Source organism: Salvia miltiorrhiza, unplaced genomic scaffold, assembly GCF_028751815.1.
Source record: "Salvia miltiorrhiza cultivar Shanhuang (shh) unplaced genomic scaffold, IMPLAD_Smil_shh fragScaff_scaffold_112_2, whole genome shotgun sequence".
NCBI classification, from domain to species: Eukaryota; Viridiplantae; Streptophyta; class Magnoliopsida; order Lamiales; family Lamiaceae; genus Salvia; species Salvia miltiorrhiza.
This window is the reverse complement of record NW_026651402.1, coordinates 492510-514517: the sequence shown is the minus strand read 5'-3', so window position 1 is coordinate 514517 and position 22008 is coordinate 492510. Positions and strand designations below refer to the sequence as shown.

The following is a 22008-nucleotide window of genomic DNA, read 5'->3' as shown; positions in this document are numbered from 1 at the left end:
TCATTAGTGTAATCTTTTTTATTTTATACATCTATTTTTATTCTAATATTTTAAGTTGTTATTGAGATCAATAAGTTTATAGTTTACATAAAAATTATAGTATTATGATTTATTCTTTTTATTAATTATTTGAAGTTAAAGGGAATATGAACAAATTGGACTTTGATTTTTATGTAATTTATAAAATAAAATTAATGATCTTAATAATGATTTATGAAGTATTAGAATAAAAATAAATGTATAAAACAAAAAAAGTAAATCTAATGATGATTAAACGTGAGTGGTGCTCACATAAAGTATGTCACACGATATTTTTAGGTCTTAATAAAATATTCAAAATGATGATTATACTCTGTCATGCTTTCCCGCCAAAAATGATTCTTTTGTCGTTATCTTCGTATCTGACGTTTTTGTTAGAATCAAACCCAACGTGAGATCTTACTTGAATCTTCATTCCTCATGCCTTTATTCTTTCTTGTTCCTTTTCCTCAGCTTTGCGGCTTTCAGATCTAACATCCAAATCAACGAACCTTTTCTTCTGCAACTCTGATAATTAACGGTATTGTGAGTGAAGAAAGGACCTCAATATTTCAACTTATTTACGTATTCAACCATATGGTGATCTCTTTATCCACTCACAGTACAATTAATTATCATTATTAACACTACCATTTGAGTGAGACATTTGCTCCACTTACAATACACTCAACCACTTCTATTAAAACTCACGTTGTCTTTTTCTACAATTAATTTTTAGGGATGGGGGGAGTATTTCATGTTTTTCATATACTTTCATACATTGTAACCAACTCTGCTAGAAAAGAAAGATTCAGATATAGATAAAAGGGTAGGAAAACTTGCAAAATAAAAAGAATAGATAAGAAAAAATGAAGAGAATGCTCATATTATCACATACTTCTTCCCAAATGTGAGATAGGTACACGAGACAACCGCGAAGAATTCTAACTCCCGATGAAAAGAATGGTATACGAGATGGGACTCGAGGATAAAAACCGTCCCAGAATCGAAAAAACATACCAGATAACATACAGCAGAATTGGCGAACGTGTTCAAGAGTTCACGAATCTTGCAGTTTCTCAATCTTTCAGACAGGCTTGTGGTCGTCTGAGCCGGAGGGAATAGAAAGATCGGTCTCAAGCATGAAGGAGAGATCGTGAATCTGGGACATCAGCATTTTCACACCATCCTTCGAGGATTGTCCAAATGCATCTTCATTGTTTGCAGCTTGTACGGATTCAAGGGAAGGGCTGCTAACGTCGCTGAACCTACAGTGTCACAATGATACTACTTATGCAAAAAGTTATTGTAAATGTCTATTCTGGTCAATAAAAGAAGCTTATATAGATAACTGCATCACTTTGCACACAAAACACATCTTTTGAATCATAATACATACCAAAACCTGAAAACCATTAAGGGCTATTCTTAAAAGATAGCTCGAACTTCAAAATGACTGTTTAGCCTGAATTCACAATTATTACAAATATAGCCTGTATTTATTTTCGTTGTTCATATTATAGTCTGAGCCAAAATTTCCGGCCAGATGTTGTATCTCAATACTCAGTTCTCAATCGAATGATTAGAACTCAGATGGCCATATGTCTAGATGTACATAACTCATTCGGTTGATCAACCTCAATTGGCAGTAAAATTTGGACTCGAGCTCTAAACTGAACAACATAGATAAGTACAAAATATACTTGTAATAATTGTATTCAGGCTAAGAAGTCACCATGGGCTCAAAGTTCGGGCTATATTTTAAGAATAACCAAAACCTTAGCTCTTGTAGAAAGGAAAGGACACTTTACTTCAGCGTTTTAGTTACCGATGATTTTCATTCCCTCCAGGTTCAGGTTTGATTTTCATTTTCAGTGAGATTTATGCTTTTCTCGGGCCCTCCCATAAAGTTTGGTGACAAATGTGCGAAGGCCAGGTAATAATAGTGATAACAGACAGATAACCTCTTATGCATAGTTATGATTTAGCACAGGAAAACATTGGTTATCAAGATATTCATATTGAAATAGTTAAACCAAAGCAAGTGATGGAAAAATACGATCAGGAATCTTGTCTAAGCAGAATACAAACGCACCAGATTGAAGCAGGATCGTCTGACATCATAGCTTTGCCTTCTGCAGGAGCATTGCTAGAGCTGGTTGAGGTAGAAAATAGATTAGGCTGGGAGTAGCCGCTAAAATCTCCTCCAAAATCACTGTCGAAGCTGAATAAATCTCTCTCTGGGGACTTCTTGTCACCTTCGAACTTATTGTCGAAGCTGAATAAATCTCCCTCTGAGGGCTTGTTGTCACGTTCAAGCTTATTGTCGAAGCTGAATAAATCTCCCTCTAAGGGCTTCTTGTCATCTTCAAACTTGTTGTTAAAGCTGAATATATCTGTATCGAGGGTATTCTTGTCACCTTCAAACTTATTGTCAAAGCTGAATAAACCTCCGTCTGCGGGCTTATTTTCAGAAGTCGAGACATGATCGCTACTACCAGCCCAGGCATTTTGTGGAGGAGCTTGTAAGCTGGTTGAGCTCGCAAAATCATTCCAGTCTTCAAACACGTCCTCATCCGTTGCTGTATGCTCCTCATTTGCGGCCTTATTCTTAGTAACATCTGCATAGCTCGTTTGCGACTGGAAGTCTTGGAACAAATCAAAATCAACACTAGTAGAAAGATCTTTTGAGTGGTCTAGTGTATGGTCATCTTGAGGATCAATCTTAGTGCTGAAAGTAGCATCAAATCCACCAGACAAATCGGGCGTACTCGACCCCAGATTATTCCATATATCATCTGAATTCCAGTCACCAGCTGCTGTAGGAACGGAAGCACTGTCGTTTGGTTTCCCAGCATTCAGACTTTCTCCAGGTCCAAACACAGAGTCGAGCTGAGCACCAAGATCAACATTCAAACTCGAGGAACTCTGAAAGGATTCCGGATCATCAAATTTAATTTCAGAACCTTCTGAGGAAGCTATGACATGCTCAGATGACGTGTGAACACCAAGCTGGTTTTCCGAATCAGCAGATTGAAAATCCGCCTCCCATCCAGAAAGAGCTCTGCTAGTCGTGTGCTCGGAAGAGCTGACAGATGGCTTGGATGATTGAACATTATGAAACAAATCTTGATTGCCAAGAGCTGCAACATCTTTTGCAGTGTCGACCTCAGCCCATTTATGGTCAGATGGTTGCTCGACAGGCGTATCAGAGACGCCATTACTCTTAGATTTCAAGAAGAATCTATCCGGAGCTACTCCAGTCAAAACCAAGGATCGTTTGCCCTCGTCTAAATTCTTATTGGAGCTAATCTCATTTTCAGCTGGCCACGGTATCTTAAAGTTCAAGAATGCAGACAACGGAGTTAAATCCTTAGGCGAGCTCTGAACTTTACCTTGGTTAATTTTACTGGTTGGATCAACCAATTCCTGCAAGATTCAAGTTCTTATTAACATTATTGAGATATGAATCGCCATTTTTCGAAAATGACAGAAGCTAATGCTGTTGTTTTTAGGATTAATCACCATAAATTCAAACAATTAGATACCCAAACTAAACGGCATGAATTAATCTGTCAAGTTCTACAAATCCTAATTATGGAAACCCTAACTATCAAGCCAACTATCTTCAGCTTAATCCTCCTGTTCCTACTCCTTCGACAGACAAATACATAAAATTAGAATCCTAAATCGATTTCTATGAGCAGATAACTCAAATTCCCCAAGCAATATTCAATCAGCGAGACTCAAGCAGCAATTTCGCACTGCAACAAAAAGTTTACCAATTAGATTCATCGAAATAACCATACCGATCCATCGAGATGGAGCGAGCGGAGCAGCCACTGGTACCCAACAGTGGAGGTGAAGCGGATGGGGTCCGGAACGGCGTCGTAATGGGGGCCGATGCCGCAGTACAAGCAGACGATGGACTCCGATCCTCTAAGGAGCAATGCTTTGCAATTCCGGCAGCGGCGGTCCGTCGGCGAGGCATCGGCGGCGGCGGCGGCGGCTATCGTGGCCGAGAGAGGCGGCAGAGCGGGCAGGGTAGGGTCCGACGGGTCGTAATCGGGCAGCCCCGCCGCTGCCCGGGTACGGATCTGGACTTCTCGGATCAATTCGTACGGAATTTGGGCCATTTTTCGCTCATCAAAAACTAATCTCACACAGTCACTCTGCTCTGTGTGTGTTTTTTCGTTTATTCAGTGATTTTCTTTCCTTTTTTTGGGAAAAAAAAAATTGAAGCCTCGTTTTCTATAGTCGCGTTTGAGAGTGTTTCCAATGAATGACGACTTTTAATCTACTTAGAATTTGATCGAATTTTCCATCGCACAAGGCACACTCTAATTTTCTATTATTAAAATTAGGACCTGTGATCGTGCGATGCGCGGCGAGAATCGAAAGCGAATGCTATTTTAAATAAATAAATAAATATTAAATATATTAAAATATAAGCAAATATAAGTTATTTTTTTAGAAATAAAATTATTTGCATCAATTACTCAATAAAAAATCTAAATTTAAAAATAAATAAGTTTTTAACATTGTATTTTCAATAGTTAAAATACCCATTACTATTTATTTTGTTAGATACAATAATTATTTTTAATTGACGATGAGTGTAAATATATAAATTTATCAAAAATCAAAAGTAAGTATCAATTATGTGTCATATAAAAATAATTCATTATTATTATTATTATTATTATTATTATTATTATTATTATTATTATTATTATTATTATTATTATTATTATTATTATTATAACTTTTAATCTTCATCATGTTTGATGCAATGCTTTACTTTCTTTTTTGAAATAAACATATCTTCACATAGAATGAGAGAAGTAAAAATGAGTAGTTTTATATATTTAAAAAAAAAAAAAAAAAGAGTTTTCTTCCTTGCATTCATTTCTTTTCCTTTTCCAAATTCAACGCCTTCTTAATTGCTCTTTTGCTTCTCCTCGTCACTTACATTTTCTAATCTAATTCCTATAATTGTTAGGCTTCATTTTAGATTTGTTTTGCTTTTTACTCTAACTTTTAATCTAATTCCTATAATCTCTAGGGCTCATGTTAAAGGTAGAATCTTGAATAAAATATAACTATTTTTTACAATTCATAATCGTTATTATATAACACTTGATTGAGTGATACAAAGTAATACTCTCTCCGTCCCACTTTAAATGACCCAATTTCTACTTTTTGGATTGTCCCACCACTATTTTACATCTTTATCATACATTTATAAATCTTCGTGATCAATTTTTTTGGGTCATTTGAAGCGGAACCGAGAGAGTAACAATACTTTTCAGAATTAATATATGACCAAATATTTCATAAATCACAAACGGTCATAACTCATAAATGGAGGTGCCTCACTTTGTGAATTGAAGTTTTCAATGATTTTGTCCATAAATTTTACTCTTTATACACAAGAATAATGTTTTAGACCAATCATGCAGCAAGCAAATAAGCAATAATAAACAATTATACATAAGAAATAATGTCTTGTAATGCCAATAATTGGACCTTAATCGATTTTAAACTTTGGAATTTGAACCTACCTTTTGCGACACTAAATAATTTATTTGTACTAAGTAAGTTTGTAGTTGTTTGAATTCAACTAATTAATAATTACTGGATTTGTAATTATTGAAATTAATTACTGCCAGACTTTTGTCCGGAAATATCAGTCAAACTCATAAATATTGGTCTCATGATTGATCGTTTCTCATCCTAGTTTGAGCTAAATTACAAAATAATAGTAATCCCAATTCATGTAAATTTTGTCAAATTAATTCAATCGATTGCAATATCTAGTGTATATTTGTAGTGACAACATCCTATTTTAGCTAAAAGCATAGTAATAGGAAATTACAGCTATATAGATAGAAATATAGAAATAATAATTATTTTTACCCGGTAGAAGTTGATCCGTTTTTGCCAAAGGTGTGGAAATCAATTCCATTGAAGGTGTCAATTTCTGCTGGAAGTTGCTCCAAGATAGAATTCCTACAAAAGTAAACATGAGCAAAAGGAACATTTTGCCAGGCAATGATACTCCATCTTGTGCTATCTGCTCAATGAATCTCGAATCAGCTTTTCACTTGATGATTGAGTGTCGCAATTTGTGAATCAAGTGTGGTCCCTGGTGAGTTGTTGGCTTAATTGTATTCTTAGTCCCTCTCCTGATCTACACACCCACTTTTTGTCACTTTTTATTGAAAGGCTAAGGAAAAGAAAAAAAAAGCCACTAAATTTGATTTGGCAATACACTGTGGAGGATTTAGAAGGCCAGAAATGATTTCATCTTTAATGGAATTGATTCATATTTCACTAAAGTTGTGGAAGCTGTGAAGATTTGTACTTGGAAGTGGCTTCGTGCCTAATTCCCTTGGTCTTTTTGTTGTTCTATATCTGATTGGTGTGGTCGGCCAAACGATTGTCTCCCGTGTAAATTTTAGTTTTGATATCCTCATGGTGTAAGGGTTGAGTACCCCTTTTACTCATCTTTATTTATTAATATGTTTTTGACTTTTCAAAAAAAAAATAAGTGTAATCGTGAAGATTAATTAAAAGAAAATTTAAATGAGACATATATATCCAAACAAAAAATAAAAACTTGTTAAACTTGGTTTCTTTATAACTAAAAATCACTACCCTTGTTTTATTTATAACCACTTTTTTAGAGGGTATTAACATCACTCTATGATGATATATAGATGGCCTAAATCCCTCATCTATAAACTGGATAGGAAGTGCCGCAACTTTATTTGGTCGGGACATGTGGACAAAAAGCCTTCGTGCCCGGTAAGCTGGTCTAGGGTTTGCGCTTATCGGTCGGAAGGTGGCCTCGGGGTTAGGTCTTTCTCGGCTATGAATAGAAGCTTCTTGATGAAGATGGCCTGGAAGCTTGTGCAAGGCCGAGACTTCGCCCCTTCGGTCATGGCGACTCGCTACTTGTCGAATTTTGGCTATGCCAAGATGTTCTTGGCTTCTTCTCCATTTTGGACTGGCGTGAGGGAGCATGTGAACTCCTTGGTGATGGATTCTTATTCCTATATTGGCACTGGAGAACACATTTATTTCTGGCATGACGATTGGCTGGGTTACAAGTTGGCGGACAAGCTTCATATTCCGCCTTTTATGAGAGACTTCCTGCAGCAAGCTGTGAGTGATTACTTCTATGATGGTGTTTGGCATTTCACTCCGGATTTTATTATTCAGTTTCCTGATCTTGTGGTGGATATTCTCTTGCTTCCAATTGGGGAAGAGAGTGACACTCGCTTCTGGAAACCTTCTGTTAGTGGGGAGGTTTCGGCCTCTCTTGCCTATGTTTCGCAATCTCCGCATTTTTCAAAAGTTCTTTGGGGCACTTGGATCTGGGAGCGTTTTATTCCTGACAGAAGATCTCTTATCACCTGGAGGATTCTGCATTTGAAGATGCCGACTCTGGATGGTCTAATCAAAAGGGGCATGCACGGCCCCAACAGATGTGTGATGTGTGGGTTGGCTGAGGAGTCTATTGACCACTTGTTCTGGAATTGCAGTGTTATCCGGCAGACTTGGGTGGTTTTCTTTGATTGGTTTGCCAAATCGCACATGCTGGACTGCTTGGATATTCATAGCATGTTAGCTGCTGCATGGAACACTGATTTCAGTCCATTGGTTCGGTCCTACTGGAAAGCTGGGGTGATTAATTTTATTTGGAAAATTTGGGATTGCCGCAATCAAGTGACTTTTAATGATGCTAGTTTCCACCCGAATATGATTCTTGGGCTCCTGAAAGTTGCGTTTAAGGAGATGAATTCCAATTTCCCTAAGCTTGGGCGTTCTAATAACTCTTGGCAGGATTATTTGGTGCTTAGGCAAATTGGGGTCGCTATGCGCGCTGTTTCGCCCCCTATGATGATTGAGGTTCACTGGTGGCCACCGGCGGGGCAGTGGATTAAAGTCAATACTGACGGTTCGGCACTTGGGAAACCTGGGAGCATTGCCGCGGGCGGTGTGTTCCGCGATAACTGGGGTGCGGTTCGCGGTTGTTATCACTATAAAGGGGGTTCGGGGTTCGCTTTTGAAGCGGAGCTTTTCGCGATCATGCATGCTGTTCGAATTGCGAATTCTCGTGGTTGGCATTGGCTTTGGATTGAAGCAGACTCGTCTTATGTTGTCCAGCTTCTTCAATCTCGTTCTCTGAATGTTCCCTGGCGTTTTCTACCGCTCTGGAAACAGACTTTAAATTGGCTTTCAACTTTTCGAATTCAGATCTCGCATATTTATAGAGAAGGAAATAGTGTGGCGGATATTATGGCTAATCATGCCCGGATCGAAGGGTGGTGGCCCTTTGCTATTGAGGATATTAAGATTGCGGTTTCTTTGGATATGGCGACTCATAGTCGCGTTCGTATGAAGAATTGATGACATGGGACAGGGGCGACCTTTCCGGCCTCTGTCTCGTTTGTCTTTTGATCTGTAGGGTTCTCAAAGAAGATCTCCAGCTTGCTGCTGTTCGATCTCGTGTGTAGTCTCTGCTGAGAGATTTGGCGACGGCATATAACCGGAAAAAATCTCTTCTCACTTGGTGTTTTTGGGGACATGGGTTTGGTTTCCTCAGCGACGGCGTCTAACCGGCTGAGGTTCAACTATTTTTTCTGTTCATGGATGATGGCGACAGCGTCTCACCGGACATCATCTTTGTTGCTTTGCTTGTTCTTGTTTCGGTTGTGACTAGTTTGAGCCGGGATTGTTTTGAAACGATGGTTAGGCCGGAGTTTCAGAAACTTTCCTTTCCGCTCTTCTGGTCGTGGTTTTTTGTCTTTTGACGAGAACTCTTTTTCCTTTCCTGGTTTTTCCCACGGGATTTTCCATGAAAAGGTTTTAATGAGGCTCGGCCCTAAGTCTGCTTTTTTGTGCTCTCAAGGGTTTCTTTGTTCTTTTTTCCTTTTCCCTTTTTATATAAAATCGCATTTTAATAATAGAGGGTATTAACATCGTAAATTTAAAAGTAAGAAATAAAAACTCCCCTTCAATTATAAACTAGCCCAACTCAATTACGTTGACTCTTTAATGCTAGCTAGTTGTTTTATTATATCACCAAATGCAGAAGACATTTAAAACTTTTTTTTTTTTGAGATACCCTGCAGATTTTTTTAAATCTAGAAAAATATTATATGCGAGAAAACTAGTTAAATTTTTATTTTCCCATTCATTTGAATATGATCATATATTTGAATTTTCAATCAAAATCACTAAAGTAATATACTACTTACTATTGATTATCTTTAATGCAAGATTCATTTGTCCATAGTGTTCGATATAAACACATATATTTTTAAATGTAGATAGATAGACATATACATGGTATATGAAACTTATTTAGAATTTTGGCTAAATTGCATCTTGCAATTGATATGAATGTTCACAATTTTTATTATTTTTTTTATTTATCCATTACTATTATAAAACTAAAAGTGCGCATATTTTTAAAGATTTTTATCATACCTATGATATGCTTATATATTTCAATTTTTAATCCTATGTAGTTATATGATATAAGAAATGAGAACCCTTTTATAACTAAAATTGTTCAGAATTGTGATAAGATTTTATTTTACATATTTATATAAATACGGTTTAAATTCAATATTTTTATGTGTGCATCTTTATATATAGTTGCAAACCAAAGAAAATTTGTATTAATTATTGAATTCTGGATCTATATAGTTTGTAAATATATGTATTATGTTTGATATAATATATATATATATATATATAAAGAAATTTAAATACCGCGCGACGGATGATTCGAATGTAAAGAGGTGATATCTGCTTGGATTTGTTGGTGTAAGGTTGAGTACCCTTTGTACATACTCAATTTCATAAAAATTTCTTTTTACTGATCAAAAATATTTATATATTCTGAAAAATTACATTAAATTAAGACTACTAAATAAATGGGGTTAGACTAAATGCTAGCAAGTACTAGCAATTATTTGTGACATGTGATTTACAAATAAATTTTCAATTAATGGATCAAGTTGCATAGCACCTCCTCTATCGTTGATGCTTTAAATGCAAAGAAAACTTTTCAAAATTAGGATATTGAGGTCAAACAAATCAGTGTTTCTCTACAACAAACTAGCTTAGCTCTTACTTTCGGTGGGGAGTTAATTTGCATTAAATCAATCCTAACTTTCTCATACAATTAGTGTTGTATATATTTTTCATTCCATTAAATATTTACAGTACGTTTATATTTATGGTATGGGACCAGATGTAACGTGCATTCATGACATTAAATATATATGTATACTCCCTCCTTTTTTTTTAAGTGTCCCATGGAAAAAAAGTACAGATATCAAGGAAGTTGGAGTATTACTTTTGTGCCCATATTTATTATTTTCAAAGTGTAATAAATTTATTCTCAAATTTTGAAATAGGACACTTAAAAAAGGGTAAAATAGGAACTTTGTCATTTTTTATTCTCAAATTTTGAAATAGGACACTTAAAAAGGAACAATAAATTTATATTAATAGGACACTTAAAAAAAACAGAGGGAGTATATTGCAACAATTAAATTAACTTGTATTTTGAATTTCACGAGTAATTATATAAGTATTAGGGTAAGATTGTTGGAGTATGAAGTCTGAAGGTATTGAACATTTGAGTTTGATTCCGATGATTGGGCTGTTCATACGGTTCGTTTTTTAACCCAGTCAGCTTTTTTAGACTATCTTTATTAATGACCTCAACAACCCAATTTTTTAATAAAAAAATTATTTATCTTTCTTCCACATCTACAACCTATAATTTATTTAAAGGGTTAAGGTACAAATCCACCCCTAAACTAGACACCCCTAGAGCGTATACCCCCCCATTTTCGACCTTGGCCCAAATACACCCCCAGAGTCCATGAAAAGGGTACATTTAAATCCAGCAAGTTAACGGCCGTTTCTTGCCGTTAACTTGTTGGGTTTAAATGCACCCTTTTTATGGACTGTGGGGGTGTATTTGAGCCAAGGTCGAGAATGAGGGGTATACGCTCAAGTTAGCTTAAATTCTTTTTTTTTTAATTTCTAAGTGGCGTCGATGTGATTTCGATCGATCCCAATCGGCGGCGAAGAGGGGATCTCCTCCCCTTACTACCTCGAACCCATCGCATCGGCGCATACGGCGCCGTTTCGAGGGGGATTTTCGTCTCCTCCTCAGCTGGAAACGACAGCCCCAACGAGATGTCGTTGACCAACCTCGCGCCGTGGCTCACCATTATCGGTGCCGGCACAATCGACTGCGATTTCCCCGCCGACATCATCCTTAGTGACGGCAAAAAATTCTCCGACGTGTCCCTCTACTCCGACGCGCCCCTCAACGGCAAAATGCACAATTTAATTTACCCGGGAGACGACGACGATGACACAACAGAGGGGGGAAGCTGTCGGTGTCGGCAATGGGGGTGAGCTCATTGCCACTGGTGCCGGTGGAGCGGTCACGACGGGAGGTAAAGCTGGAGGAGTTGAGACCGGATCTGCAGCCAAGAGTGTTTTTAATGGCGGTGAAGGTCGGGGTTCTGGCGAAGGCTGGCCGAAAAAGTTTTAAGGGGCGAAATCCATAATTTAAATAAAAAATAAGTTAACGGAGAGATAACGGCGTTAACTCGTTGGGTTTAAATGCACCATTTTTATGGACTCTGGGTGTGTATTTGGGCCAAGGTCGAGAATGGGGGGATATATGCTCTAGGGGTGTCTAGTTTAGATGTGGATTTGTACCTTAATCCTTATTTAAATTCTATAACTTTTATACTTTATCAATAATCAACTACAACCTAAATATTTTTTCCCTTTTTACTATATATTCTCATATATTTTAAATATAAAATGCCAAGTGTACGTCACTTTGTTATTTAATTGAAATGGTTATGTCAGAAGTTGGTCTTCCAAACTTTTACACAACCGGTTGTGCATAGTCCAATTATTTTATTATTTATTTTTTGTTCTATTAGGATGATCGGTCGGTGGGTTGTGAATAAATCTAGTCTTATGGACTTAGGTTTTTTAAGGTTTAGTTAATTGTTTATGAATAATAGACGTTTCATGTTATATATATTTGGTATCCAAAAGTTATATATAGAGAAAAAATTATGGGTTGGCATCACCCTTAGACGTAGTTGCATGAAACAAACTGGATAATCAATTCTCGCGTTCTTTTCATTTTTGTGAGTGTGTGTTATTTCCTATTTTTTGTCTTAATATATTTCAATCTCGTCCCTTATTTTCAACAATCACTAGAGGATCCAGTATAATTGTACCCAAAAAATAAAAAATAAAAGGATAATATTATACATAAAAAAAAAAAATTACTTCTATTTTTATTTTATTTTTGTGCCCATCATTTTGCAAGATGTTAGTTCTCTTCTAATGGATTTTGTTGAAAAAAATAGACATATGAGTTAAATTGATGTTGATTCTTCACGCTGTTACTATAAATACAGAGAGAGTATTTTTCGGAATGACTTATACCACGAAGTGGAATAGTAGAGGTGATCATTTTTTAAATGGTTGTTTGTTCATTTTCATAGGAAGAGATGTATATCTATAAAAAAAAATTGATGATGTTGTCAATCGTTTTCAACAAATTAAGATTTGTCGAAAAGTAAATTAGACAACCATATGCATTTTCTCTTTTGTGCTTTAATATGTATGACTTCAAAATTGAACAATATTATAGAATGTACTAGTTTCATTATTAAATATTTTTTACATTTATATTTATATAATTATTTATGAGTCAACTTTTGATATAACAATATTGAGTAATGAAACTCAATATTTGGCCTCTCATTTAAAAAAATATAAAATTTGGCAATTTTTTACGTTTTAGGACTGTTTTGCCTTTAATTAGGGCATAGCGTGTTCGGGTTTGCACGCAGATTGGGCTTCGGTTTCGGGTTGGGGCGCGCGGGTTATGATGGTACAATTGGTACAAATGAGTAAATTCGTCTTAATTGTGTCATTCATTAGGTACACTTGACACAGTTATGCACATTTGTGGAGGCGGCACCCTAGTCTAGCCAAAACCTTTTAGTCATAGGAAATTCTAGCCATACAAATAAAAATATGGAAATAATAGCATTTCTGACTAAAATACTCTTTTAGTGTGTAACAATATAAAATATACTATTACACACTTTTTTGAAACGAAAAAAGTGTGTAATAGTGTATTTTACACTGTTACACACTTTTTCACAACCACACACTTTTACATTATTACACACTTTTGTGAAAAAGTGTGTAACAGTGTAAAATACACTGTTACACATTTTTCGCAGTTACACACTTTATGTTATTACACACTTTTGCGAAAAAGTGTGTAACAGTAATAAGGGTATAATTGTACATTTACGTTAGAAAATGCTAGTTTTTCCATATTTTTATTTGGATGGACATTTTTTCCTTTTCTTATACAAGAACGGCTAATTGAGCCCATTAACTCCACATTTGTGCCAAGAGAAAGGGGGAGAGACATAGGGAGAATCAAGTGTACGGGTTGGGCTTGGTAGCGTAGGATCTGTGGAGTCAAGGGTATTTTGGACCAAAATTATAAAAAATGACTATATATATTCCAGATGAATGACCAAAAATTGAATTTCATTACTCAATATGACTATATGAGTGCATATTCTCATTATTTATTGCATTCCAAATAACTAGCGTTTGAAAATATGCATGCATAACCAACCCTTCAAATCATGACCACAATCTAATTACCAACCCGAAATTAAATTATCTACAAATGTAGATAGACTATACTACGTACTATCCATCACCAACTCACTATAAATATTAGATCAATAATCTTAGCTAAATTAATTCATTACTACAATATTCATACCACCACCATGAAAATCTCATATGCATGGCCGCACCTTTTCCTCCTGCTCGCCGCCACGGCGACGGCCAAAGTCCCGGCGATGGCCAAAGTTCCGGCCATCGTCGTCTTCGGCGACTCGTCGGTCGACGCCGGGAACAACAACCAGATTCCGACGATCGCCCGGAGCAATTTCCTGCCCTACGGCCGTGACTTTTCCGGTGGAAAGGCCACCGGAAGGTTTTCAAACGGCCGAATCGCCACCGACTTCATATCGGAGGCGTTCGGGCTCCGGCCGACGGTGCCGGCTTACTTAGATCCGGCGTATAACATTTCGGATTTTGCAGTGGGAGTCACATTTGCTTCTGCAGGGACTGGATATGATAATGCAACTTCTGATGTGCTAGTAAGTGGCTAATTAACTATTTATTTAATTTACTAGCATATAGATTATAGTATATAGTTACATGGATGCATATGCTAAGAAAAAACTTATATAAATATATATATTTGTAATATATGTAATTAAGCTTACATTCAATCGATACTTTTGTGTGTGATAAAATTCAAATGCTCTATCTTATAAGGGTTAATCATAATTTGTGTCTGCAATTTAAAGTCATGTAGTCTAATAGATATCCTTAATTTATGTTTTTCATTTTAAAAACCCTCCATTCTAGAAAAAAGTTTAATTTGATTTATGTGAATGATTGAATCGCCTCCGTGGATTCTTAGAATTAATTAAGGATTTTTTCTGCAATTTTTATATTAAATAATATAAATTCTGGTGAGGTGACTCATTATTTCGTAGTTGATGATAATGTATAATGGGACATAGTTCAAACTTGTTCTAAGGTTAGGAAACATTTTCTTCAAATTTCTTGAAAAGTGGTGAAAGTTGAAAACACAAACTATGAATTTATGATTAATTCATTTTATAATCTAGCTAGTCTTTTCATTATCTCATTTTATTTTCTTTGGAGATAGGATGTATTAAGATATATATATATTGTCAATTTGTCACACAACCAATTAATTCTTCTCATGGGCCATTCTAATCGAACTAATACCATACCAAACAAACCGGCCATTTAAAAAAATTAAACTGTTCTTTTTTCTTACTAATACTTTTTCTTCAAAAATACTTCTTAGCACAAAAAAGACATAAAAAATATGAGGGGAAATGTAGGAGTTAAATAAAATGAGAAACTAATAAGTTGATTAATTCTCTTGAATTTTTCAGGGAGTTATTCCTATGTGGAGGGAATTGGAATACTACAAAGAATACCAAAAGAGGCTAAGAGCCTATCTTGGTGATGGGAAGACCATTTATACCATCTCCAATTCACTATACATAATAAGTATAGGAACAAATGATTTTTTGGAAAATTATTACGCGTTTAATTCGCAAAGACGAACACAGTACACGGTGGACGGGTATCAACAATACCTCGTCGGACTCGCCAGAAACTTCATCGTTAACCTGCACGGCCTCGGGGCCCGCAAAATCAGCCTCGGGGGTCTTCCCCCGATGGGCTGCATGCCCTTGGAGAGGGCCCAAAACCTACAAAATGGGAATGAATGCATGGAGACTTATAACATAGTGGCCATGAGCTTCAATCAGAAATTGTATGATTTAACAAGAGAGCTAAATAAGGAAATACCTGGGCTCAAATTGGTCTTCTCCAACCCCTACTTTGTTCTACTACAACTAATCCAAAAGCCATCCTCTTATGGTAAGTTCTTATTTGTTTTTACTTATTATATTTATGGTTGCGTTAATTCTCGTTGGCTACAAATTTATCGTAAGGAAAAGAGGCATAAGAAAAGATGGGAAACTTAGTAGTTCCCACCTTTTCTTATCTCATATTCCCTCTGTCTCCCAATTTCATGCACATTTTGTCATTTTATAGTATGTTTCCCAATTTCATGTCCCTTTCTATTTTTAATAGAATTACTACATACAATGATACAACCCCATGAAAAGGGGACCCTTACTCCGCTTTAATTATTTAATACTTCCATAAAGGTAAGACGGAGGGAGTATTCTTTAAGGTGGGAAACATGGAAAAAAAATTACTCACGTGATAATATTATCTTAAATTAGAGTGAAAATGAGGGAATGGGATCTGCATGAAAAAAAAAAAATCATCATGCTCGGTAAAAAATCATTCATCCCACAGAACGATGTGAAAATAGTGGAAAATAAAAATATAAAAAATACTATGTTTTCCATCCTTTATAATTTTCTCATGCTGGTGGGGCCTACATGATGGCGCCGGTTTTTGTACAGGGTTTGAAGAGTCTCAGAGGGCGTGTTGTGCCACGGGGATGTTTGAGATGGGCTACGCCTGCCAGCGTAGCCCCCTCACGTGCACGGATGCGAATAAATACGTATTTTGGGATGCGTTCCACCCGTCGGAGCACACAAATAAAATGGTCGCGGATCATGTTATGAAGACTGCATTGTACAAGTTCATCTGATCCTTCTATATATATATATGAATATGAATATGAATGTGTGTTATCATGCTCTGAGTGAAGACAAGTACAAATTTTGTTAGGTTGGTTTGTTTGTTTTTTTTTTGTTTTTTGGACTTAATTTGCTAGTTTGTTACTTCTGTATTTTACTTAAAAAGATTTGGCTGAGATATGATACCGTCGCATCGAAACCGAATCATACTTACCTAATTTTTTTTTCTTCTTCTCTTTTAGCTACTCGCAAAGCTACTAATTAAGTAATTTTAATTTGATTTAGTTATATTTTATATCCTCAATTTTCAACAAGTTATAAAAATTATCATTCAAAAACCCGAACCTTCAACTTTCAACGTTTTCTAAAAAAAATACTATCTCGCTATACCAAATTCGGGGATGGAATGATAAATCACTTCCTGGAATCTTAAATGAAACGACCTCATTTTATCATCCTTACAAAAAATCCACTTAAAAATCTTAAGAAAATATCATCATTTGAAACATTTTCGAGAAAACGCTAAAAAATAAGGACATAAAACACGATTAACCCTTTCAATTTCGACAAATGACGTAGTCACGAGATCGTCTACACCAAACAATAACGCTACTACTCTGTTACATCAAAACTGTTTTGTCAATCAAGCAAGAATTCTTGTTTCTCTAAAAAGAAATGAACTAGAGCTCATCTTTGCTAGCACTGGCAGTGTCATCTCCCATGAGTTCATCGAGGGAGAACTCGTCTTCTTCGATTATTTCGCCGTCTTTCCCATCCCATGGCTCGGTCTTCACGATCTCAGGGTTAACGGCCAACGGCAGAGTGCCCTTCCCGCCACGCCCGGCTTCTTTCACAAACTCTCTGAAAAGACAAACGGGGTTTCACATCGTTTGCAGTGAAGGATCGAATGAAAGCGAGAAGAAAAGAGAAACAGAGTGAAGAGTCTCACGATATCTGGTCGCGCTCGAAGGCGCTCTTAAGTGGGGCGTAAGCTTTCTTCTTCAAGTTGAGGGCCACCAGTGCTGGATACCCGTAGCCTCCGACTCCGACGTGCTGCTCGAGATCCGGCTGCTTGCCCGCAGCAGCCCAGAGGAAACTGTGGCATTTATGGAACTCGAGAGTCAATCATGTGAAAAAGAAGGGTTATTTCAAGAATGAAAATATGAGATTTTTAAGGAGCTTTTGTTCTTGCCTGTAAGGGCTCTTTCTGAACTTCTCTGCAACCGATAGCAGCAGCTCGATGTATTTGTTTCTACCTTCCGCCTTGGAGTCCAATATGTCGGGGAGGAAGGCTACGAAGCAGATGGCGGCTGAGCCACACTTCTCTTCCACAACATCCTATTGGAATACAGCAGCATTACAGTTTCAGAGATCACGAGTTGAATAGATTGTCGTAGGGAAGTGAAAGATAGGGAGTTAGGGGAGGAGGGAGACAGGAAGGGATGATGGAGCGTACTGGGCTAGTCAATTCAGTCACTTCAGGAGGGGCAGCATTCGCTTCCAGCTGCTGCAGAGCGAACGATTCAATTGCCGATGCAGTTCTTGCACCTTCGTATGGGAAGGGACTGTCTTTGTCGGCACCAAACACCATGATAGTGGGAAAACCTTGCACGTTATACCTGCTCATCAAAGACTGGCAACTCTGATTGGTTAGAAATGGAAAAGACCTCCATCTTGTATCAATGGTAAGAACGAAAGGATTGAGCTACAACACTTATATCAACAGGTTACCAAGCAAGATATCTACTCATGAAAAATACAGGAATATATGTTTCCCCTACACACACACACACACACATATATACATATACATATACATATACATATACATATACATATACATATACATATACATATACATATACATATACATCGCTCTATACAGCATATATTTCTCACATTTTCAGCTCTTTCTTGTACAGTCTGAAAAGTGATACTGATCACTAACGCATACAATATGAATCTAGGCATGATTCACACATACAGAACATTGCAAAAACTAGGCTTTGTGAATATTTGAAGAAATAGTTATACTGAATGTGGACAAAAAATTGAAGTATAGCACTGAATTTATGCTCAGTCTTTAGAATAAAACATTGAGAGAACTGATGTCACCAGTGCTTAATGGCATATGTGATATGGCTTACCTTATCTGCATCGCAGTCAACGTGACCCAACTTCACTTGACCCTTGAGACTGTTAGCTGCCTTCTTCCACTCAGGAGCAAGCTTCTTGCAGTGACCACACCTTCACAACAGCAAATTGGATTACAATCAAGTCTTTGAAAAACAAAATTTCATAATAGCTAACTAAAAAATCAAGATAAATTATATCAGAAGAAGCTATCCCCAGAGATTTCAATTTAATTAATTAGTTGGCCAACTTTGATTTTCTACTGTTCGTGAAATCCCTTTTCCCAGTTAAACTAAATTCGACCTCAATGGAACAAGTAACATCACTTTCAACTTTTGGCTGCAAGTCACTTGCAGTGATCTATACTCCCATCACCCTTTTTCATCCTCAACCACAGACACCACCATGGCTGCACTATGACCCAAACTATATTTTACCAAATCAGATAATCTCAAAGCCTGCTCTTATGGTGAACCAGCACAGCCTTAAATATCCTTATCTACCTCAAGATTGCCCAAACCCAGCTTCCACTTCTTGTGACAACCTGTCCCATGAGTAATAGTCCACAGTTCTCAAGCTACTTTTCTTCAGAATATACTCCACCAATCAATATTCCTGACCAATCCCATTTCCCGTCTATGGCTCCCATTCTCATCCTAACCTCAACAACCTCCACCCTGCCAAAGAAAAAAAAGACTTTGTCTCCCAACCTAAACACTTATTTACTACTTCATTAGATTATCAAATAGAAATGCAGGTTAACATTAGCCCAAAGTCACAGGTTTAACCTGTGGGATTAACCCAAAAAAGACCTATCAAGTGCACAACTTACCAAGGAGCAAAGAACTCCACAACCCATAGTTCCTTGCTTTTGAGTACCAATTCATCAAAATTGCGTGAGTTCAGTTCCACTGATGCACTTGGTTCTGATTTCTGACTTGATCCTCCTCCTGATTTCCCATCCAGACGCTCTTTCAGGAGTGCTTTGACCTTATAAAAATGAAAGAAAAAAAATCTAGTTATCCCTGCTCAACAATAATGACTCAGTGACAAAGCGGAGATAGTGCATAGCGCCTGAGTCCTGACTAAGAAACTTATGCAACTTGACTTGTTACATTGATTAAATGAAAATCCAAACAAAGTAATATGCGCAACTATACAAAATGACGTTTCATCAGAAGGATGATAGACAATTCTCAGTGCAGAAAGATCTGACTGTAATTTTTTCATTAAAGACCTAAGATCCATTTCAGATGATCCTTAAAACTTGATTGCCTGTCAAGAAAGCAGATGGTGATAATCAAAGATAAAGGCAATCCACACAGTCACAAACAACCATTAGAATACACGAAAGGGAAAAGGAGAAGCAAGTATTAAATTTAAAGCTTAGAAGAAACAAAATTCACCTGTTGCAATGCAAATTCGACAATAGGCTTGGCATCTCTAGCTCCTTGATAATCTGCAGGGGGTTTTCCTGGTGCAAAGACTTTGATGGTAGGAAATCCTTTAATCCCATATTCCTACAAAACACAAGGACCAAAATCTTTTAAAAAATGGACAAAGAAAGACTTGTTTATGTTAGCAATAATAAAGCACATATTGGAATTTTACACTAGTTGAATGCTTTTCATGGGAAAGTTTTTACAAGGAAAGATTGAATAAACATTGTGATCAAATATCAAAATTCATTCACTTCTATATCCGGAGGCGTAACAAGTCGGAGACAGAAAGTCAAAGAGTGGACTAAACTAGTGTTAGCTTCAGATCTAATGTCAAAAGGCCACACAATTCCAAGGGAACATCTCTACATGCTCCTAGTCCATAAAGTGACCAATCAATAGATTACCAGCAACTAAGAACGCAACATTTCATGGAATAAGCGTTAATACTATATAGAAAGTAATGAAGTAGGAACACCACAGTGGAAGTTCTTCATGACATCGAGCTCTATTAAATAAACAAATGGGATATGGAATACCACCAAATTGAAATTACCTGAGCTAGTGCCTGGTGAGCATCGGCATCTAAAGCCGCAACGGTTGCTACACCTTTCAAGACAGTAGCCGCCTTCTCCCACGCTGGTGTCAGAGCTTTACAATGACCACACCATGGCGCGAAAAACTCAACTAAAACTATACCATTCGAATTGAGTACCTGCGTTTCACAAATAAACAAAACTTCAGAAATACCAGGCCACTGATTAAGACTCCGTATGAAAAGAGAGACCATTCAAGCTTAAATTTGATCTATTCTCTCAGCCAGCTACGGAATTACAAAAACCAAGGTAATTGAAAACTTCATCAACTCCACCCAATCAACCACCACCAAAACGCGTGTGCGCACACTCACACCATGAAACGAAGGCTAAAAAAGCAGCATTATGATTTAAATAACCACTCGCTTCGAATCCATGCCAAACATATCTACCACATAGCAATAACAACATCTGAACTTCAGCTAGATCAACAAAACCGACGCATAAAGAGTTTAATCTGATTGAATCACTTTCATAAAAAACAAACAAGGGAAATGAGCTAAAACAGTCTTCAATAACATTACACCTAAAAACAGAAGGAAAAATCTCTGAAACGGATAAATGGAAGCAAATTTGCGTACCTTGGACTTGAAATTGTTAGGGTTTAGCTGAACAACGGGAGAGGAAGGTCCGTACAGTGCATAAACACCACGATTTCCGAGTATTGAGAGAAGGAGAAGTGCGATCAACGGCGATATCTCCATTTTTTGGGATGTTTTCTTCTTTCAAAGTGGCAAAGATTTCGTTTTTTCGCGGAGTACAAAAAACCTGCTGCTTCTGGTGCTACGTAGCTCTGGCCAATGGCAGCGTTCCACGTCATCTTGATCATTTCACTTTGTTATTGGTCAATATTAAATGTCATTTAATACTTACTCTATCCCACCTTCACAGTCTCTTATTCCTTTTTTAGATGTTCCACAATATAGTCCACTTTCTAAATTAAATTAGCATTTTTTTTACCAAAGTAACCTTATTTAAATATAGTCAAACATAGAATAAATAAGGACAAAATTGAATAATTGCATATTTTTTGTATTTTCCAAGTACTATTTGAATTTTTCAAGCACTATTTATTGCATTTTCTTAATATGTGTGAAAAAGTGAAGCGGACTATGAACGTGGGATGGGGGACTAATGTTTTAACTTTTAATTCATGTTTAATACTCTGTCGATCCAAATACTAACATTCCCAATTTCCTTTCTAGTTGTCTTATTTATAACGGTTCAATCTAAAAAAAAGATTTATTTTATCTATTCTCACGATCTCTTTCCTCATCAGTTATTACATTTCTCTCTTTTTCATTATTGTCTTTATCTCTCTGCTCATTTACTTTATTTATATCTTACTTTATTTGTACTTTTTAAATTTGGATGCTCTATTTTTTTGGGTATGTTATTATTAAGACGGATAGAGTATATGCAAAATATATTTCAATATTCATTTTTATTTTTTTTAAATTTGTTACATCTAAATAAAAGAAAAAA

The 22008-nt window shown here is 36.5% G+C and overlaps 3 protein-coding genes across 3 annotated transcripts; 1 reads left to right on the top strand and 2 right to left on the bottom strand.

The window, feature by feature from the left end:
* Positions 1-878: 878 nt before the first annotated feature.
* Positions 879-4284, bottom strand: LOC131002337 (uncharacterized). Its single transcript, XM_057928828.1, has 3 exons — positions 3828-4284; positions 2114-3447; positions 879-1286 (listed from the first exon to the last, which is right to left on the bottom strand). The coding sequence occupies exons 1-3, from the start codon at positions 4152-4154 to the stop codon at positions 1106-1108; spliced, it is 1842 nt and encodes a 613-aa protein (XP_057784811.1). The 5' UTR covers positions 4155-4284; the 3' UTR covers positions 879-1105.
* Positions 4285-13868: 9584 nt separating this feature from the next.
* On the top strand, positions 13869-16559 carry LOC131002333 (GDSL esterase/lipase At2g04570-like). The gene is made up of 3 exons (XM_057928826.1): positions 13869-14288; positions 15126-15618; positions 16176-16559. Exons 1-3 carry the CDS (start codon positions 13914-13916, stop codon positions 16364-16366), a joined length of 1059 nt encoding a protein of 352 aa, XP_057784809.1. The 5' UTR covers positions 13869-13913; the 3' UTR covers positions 16367-16559.
* A 326-nt stretch (positions 16560-16885) lies between these two features.
* On the bottom strand, positions 16886-21312 carry LOC131002334 (protein disulfide isomerase-like 2-3). The gene is made up of 9 exons (XM_057928827.1): positions 21105-21312; positions 20484-20642; positions 19895-20008; positions 19321-19478; positions 18503-18602; positions 17812-17988; positions 17548-17693; positions 17305-17451; positions 16886-17216 (listed from the first exon to the last, which is right to left on the bottom strand). Exons 1-9 carry the CDS (start codon positions 21225-21227, stop codon positions 17036-17038), a joined length of 1305 nt encoding a protein of 434 aa, XP_057784810.1. The 5' UTR covers positions 21228-21312; the 3' UTR covers positions 16886-17035.
* Positions 21313-22008: the final 696 nt, after the last annotated feature.